The sequence below is a fragment of the Typopeltis vanoorti genome, chromosome 1, assembly GCF_054136105.1.
Source record: "Typopeltis vanoorti isolate ZY-2024b chromosome 1, IOZ_Tvanoo_1.0, whole genome shotgun sequence".
In the NCBI taxonomy this organism is placed as follows: domain Eukaryota; kingdom Metazoa; phylum Arthropoda; class Arachnida; order Uropygi; family Thelyphonidae; genus Typopeltis; species Typopeltis vanoorti.
Genome location: NC_143549.1, coordinates 190,809,593 through 190,822,463, shown reverse-complemented (window position 1 = coordinate 190,822,463; position 12,871 = coordinate 190,809,593). Strand labels below are relative to the sequence as shown.

At 34.2% G+C, this 12,871-nt stretch overlaps 1 protein-coding gene across 5 annotated transcripts in view; it reads left to right on the top strand.

Annotated features, from left to right (window-relative positions):
* Positions 1-12,871, top strand: part of LOC150110721 (sec1 family domain-containing protein 2) — a 397,942-nt gene that overhangs the window by 310,458 nt on the left and 74,613 nt on the right. For all 5 annotated transcript variants that reach the window (XR_016549025.1, XM_090400427.1, XM_090400445.1 and 2 more), the window contains exon 18: positions 5,027-5,245. Coding sequence is in view for 4 of the 5 variants with exons in the window: in XM_090400427.1 (XP_090256553.1) it covers positions 5,027-5,245 (219 nt within the window). In the remaining variant the exon portion in view is untranslated. The remainder of the gene's footprint in view (positions 1-5,026; positions 5,246-12,871) is intronic.

Genomic DNA, 12,871 nt, shown 5'->3' with positions numbered 1-12,871 from the left:
AGCCATTGGATAGGGTGTTGTGCATATGGTTGAATTCTGTTGAAAGAGAGGCACCTCTGGAACAAAGATAGTAAGATCTATTGGTTAGAGTTTTAATAATGCCATGTTGTTGGAAAGAGTGGTTACTATTTGGCAAAGGAGAAGTTACTATTTGGAAGGCATGTCACTAAGGTGTCTAGGAAGGGTAAACTTTTTTTTTTTTGTTATTTTGTTTTTCCAATGTAAACTGGATTCTTGGATGTCGACTATTGAGGTAACAGAGGAAGGAGTCTAAGTATCTGAGCCATGAGGTCAAATAGAGAACACATCATCTACATATCTTAGTCAGATAGTTTTTTTTTTGGGGGGGGGTGAGTCTGTGTCTCATTTTTCAAAGTTTTGTGTGCAAATTTTGTTCCTCCAAGAAAGGAAAAACATTTTTTAAGAGTGTTAAGGTGTCACTCAAATGAATATTGGTGAACAGTGAGGTGATGTTAAAGCTTACCAACATATCTGTATTATTTAAAGTTAGATTTTCAATCAAGGTTTTAAAATTTGTAGAGTTCTTTTATATAGAATGTGGTAAGATCAGTGGGGGGGGGGGGGGTAAGAGTTTGCCAGCTGTTTTGACAGTTGTAGCATGGTACATCAATGGCATTGACTATAAGTCTTAGGGGTGGGGGATTATGAATTTTTGGTAAACTGTATATCTGGGGGGGGGGGGGGTCAAAAACCAAAGGATTTGAGTTTTTTGTGATGTCAGTAGCAAGGTGGAGAATAGTATTCACTTTCCGATTATATTCAGTGGCATTAAGGACGACTGTAGCTTTCCCTTATCCACTCCAGTGATGATAATACTTTTATCTTTTTGTAACTTTCTGAGAGCAGCAAGTTGGGCAGAATAGATTCCTTTCAAGGAATCTATTCTGCCCAACTGAAAAACTGGGAGAGGATATTGGCTATGTGAAGTCTGATGTTAGCTATTTCCAGAGCTAAATGACGGATTCCACATTGTACATTAGGTCTTGCACTGGCACTTCTTTCACTGCGATGGCAAAATTGTGGCCGAGGCTTCGGGTGCTGATGGCATCTTCCTTTTTTTTTTAATATAAAAACTCAGAAAATTCAACTATTCTAACTACTATTGATATCTGTATTTGTTTTTTGCCTGATGAGAATGAAGAAGAGCTTGGTATTTTTGACAAAAAAAAATTGGCTGAGTTATTCTAATATATGTACATGATAATGAGACTTTCTCTGCAATCGAAATAATCAATAATGAAGATTTCCATTTGCAAAAATAAATCTAAGAATTATGAAAAAACAATGGAACAGAAATGTATTAGTATAATATTTTATGAATAAAGACTGCTATTCATCAGATATGACTGGCAAGATTCAATATTTTTTGAAGAATAAGACAGTCTGGAATTGACTTCAAATTGCAGAACAGGATCTCAAAATCTTGACTGTGATAAGCAAATCAGTGGATACTAAGGTCCTATAGTATGTAGATTAATTGCAATTTAATGAAAGCATGAGCATGTTCAAAATGTTTGAACATGCTTATGCTTCAGTGATTGGAATTAATATTGTATAGTCATTCTTAGTATTACAGTATTTTAATGAAAACTTTGTTATATAAAACTGCTATATACAGTTTTATACATTGTTGTTGTCGTCGTCTTCCTATCCAGGCCCTAGGCCGCGTGGCCTTTTCCGGACTCAATCCATCTTCTTCTTCTTGTTCCTTAGGATTATATGTTAAGATCTGTTTTGGTAGTCTTTCTCTCTGCATTCTTGCTATATGGTCTAACCAGTTTTTCCTATATTTGATCATTGAGTTTGTTATGGGATTGATTTTGAGATTTTTAATTATTTCACTATTTCTTTTTTTTATTAAAAAAGAAATAATTTCATTATTTCTTTTTTAATAGAGTAAGTTTTTCTGTTTTCCTAAGGAATTTCATTTCTGCTGCCTGAATTCTCTGTATGTCTCTTTCTCCAAAGGTCCAGATCTCACTTCCATATAATAGTGTAGGTTTGGCTATTGTTTTGTAGACTCTGAATCTTGTGTGTTTCTGTACATAGTTAGGTTTAAAGGTTCTGTTAATTACTCCAGTGATTTTTATTAAAGTTTGTCATCTTAAAATCAATATCTATTTCATTTATGTAAGACAGTTTACAGCCTAGGTATTTGAAATTATTAACTTGCTCAATTATTTTATGTTTATTACTATTTTACTTCAGGATTATTTCAATAAAAAGCCATGAATTTAGTTTTCTCCATTGACATTTCTTGGCCATACTGTTGTATAATATTATTTAAATTATAAATTGATTTCTGTAGTTCATCTTCAGTCTTTCCAAAGATGATCTGATCGTCAGCAAAGAGTAGTGTGTCTATTTTTGTATGTCGATCAATTTGGAAGCCACGTGTATTTACTTCTCTCCATGTTTTGATAATATTATCCATATATATATATATATATATATATTGAATAATATGGGTGATAAAGGACAGCCTTGACGGACTATTCTATTTATTGGTTTCCAAGTGGATATGATAACATTTTGCCTTATTGCTATTTCATTATTATGGTATATGTTTAATAGAGCATTGTATAGCTAGTTTGGAATGTGATATTCCTTTATTTCTCAGAATTTTGTCAAATGCTTTTATATAATCGATGAAAGCTACGTTTATTTGAATATTGTATTCTCTATGTTTTTCTGTAATTATTTTTAAGATAAAAGCTGAGTCTATACGTTATCTTCCCTTACGGAATTCGTTCTGTTCTTCTCCCAGTTGTGATTCTACATAGGATATTAATTTGTTTGTTAACATTTTTGCATATATTTTGCATCCTATATTGAGGAGGCTGATGCTGCAATAGTTATTGCAATCTGTTTTTAGACTTTTTTTATAAATTGGTATCACTAGAGCTCTACCCCAGCTTTTGGGGGATTTTCCCTCTTTGTATATTAGGTTTATAAATTTTAGAAATCTGATGTTAAATTCTTTACCTGAAAATTTAATAAGTTCTGTGTTTTTATTATCTTCTCCTGGTAATTTGCTCGTTCTACTTTGTTTGAGGGTATTTTGTAGTTCTTCATATGTAAACTCATCTATATTACTGATGTTATATTTCGAGGAAGATTCTTGTATCAAGGAGTTATCATGCCATAGCTTCTGGAAATATTCCTGCCAAGTTTCTGATTCGATCATATCAATTTTTGTTCTTTCTTTTAAATCATTATTCATTTGTTTGAGGATTCTATATGTATATTAGGTCTTTTTAATGTGCAGTCTGTTCTAATTTTGCTATAAAATTTTCAGACGTTTCTCTGGGTTTATTTTCTATAAGCTCTCTTTGCTATTGCTCTTTTCCTGATTCATCTGTCTTTAAATATAGCCATTGTTTATATGCTGTCTTTTTTTTTTCTTCTTCAGTTATCTGTTTGATCTCTTCATTCCATTGTCTTTCTTAGACCTCTGTGTATTATCCATTTTCTTTTTGTTCCCAAACTCTCTCTTGCAGCATTTTCTAATATATATTTGATGTTTGATCATTCTTCCTCCACTGTGTTGCTTTCCTGAATTTTGCTCAACAAATCCCTAATTCTATTCTTATACAGGCCTCTAATATTCTCATTGTCTAAGAGTGTAATTTTATATAGTTCTGTATTTCTATTTTCTTTCCTCCCATCTTGGTTTCCATTTAATTTTCCCTACCAGTAAGTAGTGGTCTGATTCTCTCTCTGCTCTTCTATACTCTAATGTCTGTGATCATATTTGATAATTTCATATTAACTATTATAGTCTATAGAGCTTTCTGTATTTCTTGCCTGCCACATAAATCTGTAAATATTAAAGTAGGTATTCGTTATTTTATAATTGTTATATAGGATGAATGTTCTTAATCTCTTCCCATTATTATTATATGTTGGTTCACCTATCAGTCCTATGTTAGGTTTATGTGAGGTATTACCAATTCTTGCAATTTAGGTCACCCATCATATAATATGATCAGAAGGGTTTATTTGATCTATAATCTTTAGTAGTTCTTGATAAAAATTCTCTGATTCTTCTTCTTTTCCCCTCTATATATATTTCCTCTCTATATCTCTATCTTTAGTCTTGTTTCTATGATTCTATCATTCCAGTAGTTGTGATGTATAATATTTCTTCTCAAAGATTTATGTATGAACATCATTATGCCTGACTTTCCCTTTCCTCCATCTTTACTCCACTATAAAGATAGATATAATTTTCGGTTTCATCTGTTCCTTTTTATTTTTTCTTTGATTCTGTAATGGTAGCTATCATTATTTTTTTTGTTTTTCCAAGGTTTGGTTTAATTTTTGTATTTTATGGTGTATACTTCTGACATTCCGTTTCTGTGTCTATGTCCCAATCGTATCCATTCTCTAAGCTGCATCATTTCCAATAGGGTCCATCCTTTTTGAATTGTCGAGTTTTTAGTTAGTTTCAGTTCAACTAAGGGGGGTGGGGGGTTACTGGCCTCCTGAGGTCTAGATTGATTGTGGGCTGCCACCTTAAGGTCATCAAGCTTGCCTTGGTTAGTGGTTATTAAAGGAAAATGAAATTCCACTTAGCCCTCGATTATTCTAATAGTTTCAGGGGAGAGTGGAGGAGCCCCTCCAGAGTTAGAAGTTAATAGTAAAGATTATAGTATTGTGTCTACTTCTTTCCTGTCTTGTTCTTCGTCTTGATCCCTTCTTCATCTCCTCTATTAACAGCTATAGAAGAGGACACAATACTATAATCTTTATGACTAAAAGAGTGAAGGAGGCCATACTTAGCTCAGGTATCCAGGTGTACCTAGCCCTTACTTGCAATTGCAAGTCCCTGGGGAAAATTTTATACATATATGAATAAATAAATAAAATATAAATATAAACAAATATTTATATTTTATGTATATTAAATATATTATAATTAAATATAATATATTTAATTAATTTTTTTAATTTTATTAAATTAAATATATTATAAATAAATAAATACAGTTTTATTTTATAGACCAGTTTTGATAAACAGAAGCATTATTGATGATAATGCATCTGCAGTTGAGAGGGGATTATGTTTAATGAAGTGGGGACTTGTCCCATCCTGGCATCATGGTTCACCTCATGACTTTGAATTTAAAACTGCTAATTGTAGAGCAGAAGGAATACAGCAGAAACCTACATTTAAAGGTTCCTTACATAAGGGTAGAAGATGTGTGGTACTTGCTGAAGGGTAAGTTACTAAAATGGTCTCTAATAAAAATCAGTTTTACTTAGTTTCTTTTTCTTTCTAGTTACTTTAAAAATTCCTTTCCATAGAATTTTTCCCTTGTAATTCTGCTCACAAGAGGTGTTCAACCCGTGTAGTGCACTGGAGTGCTGAAAATGGACAGAAAATAGAGAAGAAAGAATTTTATTTTTGTTTTGAAAACTTTCATATTATATACTTTAGGAAATGACAGTAGATGGAATAAATGAATAGGAAGAAAAACTTGTTCTGTGAGTTTGGAATTGAAATGTTAAGAAGTTAAATAGCTGCTTGCTTGTGTTTAATAAGTTTTAGATCAGCATGGGAGAATTACAAATGCCAATTCTGAAGAACAGTGAACATGAAAATATTTGCAAAAAATGCACACAGCATATAAACAGTAGATCTATACGAAGAAGGTAGAGCAAATTGGTAAAAAAATTAGTCATTAAGCAGCATTAATTGCACTCTTCTTTACTAAGTATATTTATGCTTTTAGGGATGTCAAACCTGAATGTAGGAACAGTGGACATATTTGTAATTCATATAGAGAGTTAATGTGGTTCAGAGATAAAGTAATGTCTTGAACAAAGGAAGCAGGGGTGCTAAGGAGGCCCTTTGCCTTCTTGGTTGCCAAAGAGACAATATTTGTAATGTATTATTATTATTATTACGGGCGACTCCAGGGAGTCCTTAGACTCATCGAGGGAGGCCCTAAACATCATGTCCACACAACTATACAACATTCTCACAGTATCTATCATAACCTTACCTTGAACTCACTCACCGTCATAGCACCCACAACAGACTCTGGCAGCTTATTCCACTCATTTATCACTCTAAAAGTAAAGAACCCAGCTCTAACACCCATGCTAACCACACTCTTGCCCAGCTTCCATAGGTGTCCCCAAGTTTTCCCACCACCAGTCCTGATCTCAAAAATATCCTCTGAATTAATCCTATGAAACCCTTTAGCAATTTGAATGTCTCAATCATATCTCCCCTTTTCTACCTATCAACTAATTTCTACAACCCACAAATCTTCAACCTCTTCTCATATGGTTCATTCCATAGACCTGCTATCATCTTAGTCATTCGCCTCTGGATCCTCTCCACCTCCTCCTCCCCATCAAGAAGGAACCTAGGTGACCAAATCTGGGCACAGTAGTCAAGATGAGGTCTTATCAAGGCTCGGTACAGAGGTACAATAATTTGCTTGTCTCTGCTCGTCAAGGTATTTTTCAACAACCAATGAGCTGATTTAGCTACTTTTGCAATATGCCCCTTAAACTTCAGCTCCCTATCCACCAACACTCCCAAGTCCCTGGCCTCATGAAAGATTGGAGGTAAGAGTCATCCCAAGAAGAGAAATCTTGTTTTGTCTTGAGATTTTAATGTAGCCAGTAATAATGAGACTGAAAGAAAGGGGAGGATGACTTTTTGTGAGAAATAAGACACGATTGAGTTTTAGTACCATTGAAATTATCAGAACCTCTTTGAAAAATGGTTAGGTGGGTGTGAAGAATTCAGAGTAGTAGCAAGTTGATATTCTGGAAGTTTTGCTGCTCTGTGTGGTGTAAGATTTGTAAAATAGGAAAGAGGAGTGCTATATACTATTATCAGACAAAACTGTGGATTGGCTTTGCAGATTTGACATTTGATGAGGAAGATCCATCAGACATGAAACTGGAACCACTTGAGATTCTACAAACTTTTCCCTGTCATTTATCTAAAAGTGAATGACATGAGAAAAGATCTACTGTTGACAAATGGTTATAAAATCCATTTTTATTATTTATTATGCAAAAGGTTTCCAGGTAACGTATAAGTTGACTACTAATGTTGTTTTCGTTACTTTCAAAAGAAGTGAGGCGGAAGAAATTGGACTGTAATTTTATGATAAAGATTTGTTTTTCTTATGAATAAGATGATTATGGCTAATTTCCAAGCTGCAGAATTAATACTAATGTGATGAAAGAGAATATTTTTGATAAATAATTAAATGTATGTAGTAAGTTTTGGAGATTTTGATTGCATAATTATTGACAAGATATGGTATTTGACAAGTGCAAGATATATGTTGTAAGTACTTGACAAGAAATTTTATTTTTGTGTGTCAAGTATCTTAACTGGTTACTTATATAATGAAAACAGTTGACTTGAAGTTACCCTTGGTAGTGGGAAGGAAGTTGGAAAATAATGTAGAAATTCTGGAGAAAACTCAGTGGTAAGTCATTGTCACATGTATTTCATTACATGTAGAAAGATGGTGTATAACTGAATTATACGTGCATGCGTGCATGCAACTCTCTCTCTTGCAGGCATGCAAGAGAGAGAGAGAACATCCCTTGAGGGTACATATCAGGAAATTGATGATGATGATATAATATGTCATACTTAAGAAGAAATTACATTCTTGTTTTCATTGGTATTTTCATAACATTGTTGCAATTATCTAGTTATGTAGATACTTGATGTTTAAACCTTTGTATGTGGGCATTAGAGTAAAATTTGTATACAAACAAGAATGCTGTTTGGTGTAAATTATAATACAGATATTTAAATCAAAGGAAAATAATTAACTTACAGTAAAATTAAAATGAATAGCAGTTGTTATTTATGCTAGCCAAATAATATTTTTCGTGTACAGTGTGAGCTTTTGTTTTTATTTTAAATAAAAACTTAATTAAACTCACAGTTGTGAGTTTAATTAAGTTCTTATTTAAAATAAATTGACTTTAAATGTAGTCAGTGAACACAATGCTTATTCTTTACTAATATGTTACTGCTTAAAGACAAATAGATATAACAATTAGGTATATGCTAGCTTTGTGGTATAAATACTGTGGTGTTTGAGATACAGAAAATAATGAAAACAAACAGATAACTGTGCATGTGTTATTGAGGGAAAGGAATAGAGTGATGCTAACCAATGGACTGCTAATAAGCTTGTGATAAGAACATTATAGCCTCTCAGCCAAAGTAACTTCATCTTCCCATAGTGTGGCCTGTCTCTGCAAATAAGGTTCAGGCACACCAGGCAAGTATTGCTGCTGCAAAAGCATATCTTCTCTAGGTTGTAGATGACTGACATTGCTTAGCAAAACACCACTACCTTGCTTATTCAAGGCTCAAGGGGCTTTTGCCATGTTTGGTCATTTGGGTTTCTCTCTTTTTCTCATGTGTGGTGTGGGGAAACATCCTTCACACTTAATTAACCAGTATATTCTCCAGTCAGAAAATGAAAACCTAGAATCCTCTCTTTGTTATCTATTCTGGATTAAAATTTTCTTGCCCTGCATTGTTTCATCTTTATCGATGTTTTATTGCTTCATCATTCATTCTTTATTGCTTTCCAGATTCCAGCCACTCTGATCTTTGATTATTCATCTCTGAAACTTGATTTTCTGCAGTGAGGGCATCTTCTATTTCACATTTCTAACTCCACTGATCAAGCTAAAGAGAATCTAAAATTATTTTTGTTAATGACTTAGCACAAATTGTCCATTTACCCACCTGAAGAGCAGATTATCTTCACCATTTGTTCCAACTTCCATGACCTTTGCTTAACTAGTTGTAGCTCTTCTTTCAGATCTAGCATAAAGCTAATCCTCTTAGCTTTATTACTGTTTCTGCTCTCTCTGTTTCATTTAAAAAAAAACACTTTGAAATAATCCTTGCATAATGAAGGCCTTCATTCCCATTCCAATCCTTTGGTCTTCAGTAAGTATGACAAAGCAGCCCAAGATAAAAATTTGTCATAATCATCTAGCCCAAAGCAGAATAAACCTAGCTTTGAACTCAGCTTACAACAGATTTTAAGAAAAATATCAACATAGATTCCATCCCTCTCACTCCAATGATTTCTCAGCCAACCTTACACCATTGAGCATGTGCATTGGAAAAGTTTGGAGAAAGCTTTGTGGTTGCTCCTGACATTTGATTGGTTCTTTCATAGAGGCCTACTTACCAACTGTCATGTTTATAATAAATTTAGTTTAATCCTTTATCCAAGTGTGAGCAAACAAAGTTTGTGCCTGAAAGTATCTTCAAGACTGGGGGTAAGGTGGTACAACACTAGGGAAACTCGTTGCAAAGGTGGAGCAAGAAACCAACACTCCTGTCTCAGTATCTCCTATAATGCAAAACACATCTCCTTGCGGATATGTCTATGTCTAGGTGGTATCTTGCTCCACCTTTGCAACGAGTTGCCCTGGTGTTGTACCACCTTACCCCAGTCCTGAAGATACTTTCAGGCGCATACTTTGTTTGCTCACACTTGGATAAAGGATTAAACTAAATTTATTATACTCTAACGAAGTGAAAAATAAACTTTCAACATCTTTCTCTAAATCCAGAGTAATTTATTAAAAAAGGGTGGCACACCATTTGGCAACTCCTATAGGTGGAGATGACCTGCGAGTGCTTCTGCCTGGTATCTCAGCTTGGGCCTGGCTCCCACTGAAGAGACCTCAATAAAGGTCGAAACTAGTCTGGGTAGTGGCCCTTCCCTTAATGCAGAACATTAGACATAGACATATCTGCAAGGAGATGTGTTTTGCATTATAGGAGATACTGAGACAGGAGTGTTGGTAGCTTGCTCCACCTTTGCAACGAGTTTCCCTGGTGTTGTACCACCTTACTCCAGTCCTGAAGATACTTTCAGGCGCAAACTTTGTTTGCTCACACTTGGATAAAGGATTAAACTAAATTTATTATACTCTAACCAAGTGAAAAATAAACGTTCAACAACTGTCATGTTATTTGTGCCTCCTGCTGTTTGCAATCAAATTGCCAGTTTCCTTTCTGGCATTCATTGCATTTTATAATGGTTGGTTCTCTCTTTGCATTTCTCTATCCATGTTTGGATACTCGAGGCTCTGAGCTTCTGCTTATGCCCTTCTTCCTTATACCTTAAAGGCTCTGTATTTAGTTTGATGATGACAATATTCCATTTGTTTTCATTTGACAAACCTTGTGCATAATCATTTGAAACTTCAAGGCACCTTTAATAATACTCAGATGTCCAGTCAAGATTAGATTTTACTTTTTATGCTGACTCTCACCTTAAATCTTTCCTGACATAAATGCATAATATTTGTAGCCATCAGAAAACTTCGTCCTTTTCTATTCAAGAAAAGGACAATGCTTGATGCTATCCAGTCTATGGTGACTTTCCTCTCTCTTATATGTGTGCAAGCATGCAAGCACACACACATATAGACACTTCAATTTCATGTTCATTGACTGCCTACTTTCTGCCTTTTAGCTCTTCTACAGATTTGTTTCCATCGATGTTACTCCACTAAACTGAACACCACCACTATTCTTCCATTTCCCTCCAAGCATGTAAAATACGAGCCACTGTTGGTCAACCTCCATACACAGTTCATCTTAAAACTTACCAAACCAACTGCTGATCTGTCTGTTTCAATCAGTGCACCTCTATTTTCTTTGGAAGCCTCTCACACTATTCCCCCCCCCCCCCATGTACCATCACAACTGTTCACAAAACATTACTGATAAGTACATTCTTTTCTCTTATCTGCTTGCTGGCACATATCAATTTGCTCAGATAACACTGCATTCGACACAGAACCCACATAAAACACAATTTTTTGGCCAATGGCTACACTTCTCACAAAATAAAAAGAATTCTAACACCACGTATCCACACTTGACCCCACTCCCTTCCAAACATAGATTACAGCAAATCCATCATTATCCCCTATATTCATGGCATCGCAGAAAAGGTGGCCAAGATCATAAAAAAACACAGTCTTGTGACTATCTTATAAACCACACAAAAAGCTAGCAGCCCTTATCCTCTTCCTCAAAGACCAGCTACAGTCTCTGGATTTAACTGAAGTGTACTAGGTACCCTGCAGCTTTAACCCCTATTGTTTGGACAAACAGGTAGGACAGCCAACATCCGTATATCAGAGCACCAGGATTACATCAGTTTCCATCACTATTGCCGCTCAGGATTAGCAGATCATGCCCTTGGATACCCAGCACAGGATCTGGTACTGTATATCCAAGCTATCCATGATTCAGGGATTAATACACTGGTATTAATCTCTGAAGATGGATTACTTCCTATATTTGGTGAAATATAGGAAGTAATAATTAAATATTTTTAGTTATTATCAAAGTCTACATTGTTAATTTCCTTAAACAATATATGATGCAACAAACAAGAAGATGTTTTAAATGCAATGTTTGCATTTAAAACATCTTCTTGTGAGATATTTCACTCAGAAACTTTTGATTGTTTATACTGGCATAAAATATGGATGGCAGGAACATAATTTCTTGTAATATATAATATACTATCCTTATAGGTTGATAAATTAATGTGCTCATATGTACTTCTCAGTGATACATGTATGTGTCTTAGAATGAACATCATCATTCTGCTGTATTCCCTCATGGGACATTCATCTTCAAGTTCATACTCCGTGAGGGTATGCACTTGTGTATATATAAGATTCTCCCCTTTCATTCCATTTACTTCACCTCTATTTGAGCACTCTTCGCACCATTTTTTTAACAATAATTTTTTATTAATGCATTCTAACAAGAAAAATCACAGTAATGTGGAGATCATTGTAATAATTGGCATCACATTAAGCAAATATCCACTTTATATGTTGTCATATTTTTTTAAAAAATGTAGTTGACTCTCCCTGTAGGTAATACAAGTAACCCTCGTATAATGCGATACTTATACAACGCGGTTTCGATATAGGACGGTCTACAAACTGTATTAACCTATATCTTTTCATATATTTTTCAATGCGTGACTTAATAATCAAATTTTATCTTCGTTAAATTTACGTCTGCCTGTATCACACATGTAGTTATAAGTAGCAAATTTATATTAGGGGAAATATCCTTTAGCACACATGTACGTCAATTGCTTACTGTATAAAGTGTTTATTGTTGAAAATTGTCTTCATTTTCTGCCAGGAAAGCGCATTTAAAATCATGTGTTAATCTCAAGCTGAGCACTTTATTTTTTGGTGAGTTATACAATATGTAATGCTTTTTTTTTTCCCCATGTAAAAAAAAATTATTTTTATAGTAATGGCGATATGGTTGAAAACGAAATTAGTGAATTAATTGATGGGGAAATAGATTTAAATGAGGTTGGTTGTTTGGATTTATGGCCAAAGCAACTAAGGCTATGAAGCCATTTAAATGAGGAGCAACTGGTACAATTAATAGATGATGTCAAACCAAATGGCGAGAAAAGTTCTGCCGAAGATTCTGATTGCGATGAATCCATTAAAGAATTCAGTTTAAAGAAATTAGCAGAAGGATTGAACTTGGCAAGAATGTTATTTTATGGATAATGATCTCTCAATGGAGTGCTCCGGAAAATTCACGAGACAATTGGATATTTGTTTAGCTCTGTATTATGAACTTAATAAAAAATTGCAGCATAGTGGTAAGCAAGGTCTTATTACTGACTTCTTGATAACTAAATCAGCTTAAGTATGCAATGAGAATTATTCAAATGATGTCCAAGAGATTTCATGTGATGACTACATCTGGTCACTCGTAAATAAAGAACATCTATGAAATGTTAGTTTTGAAGACGATGAC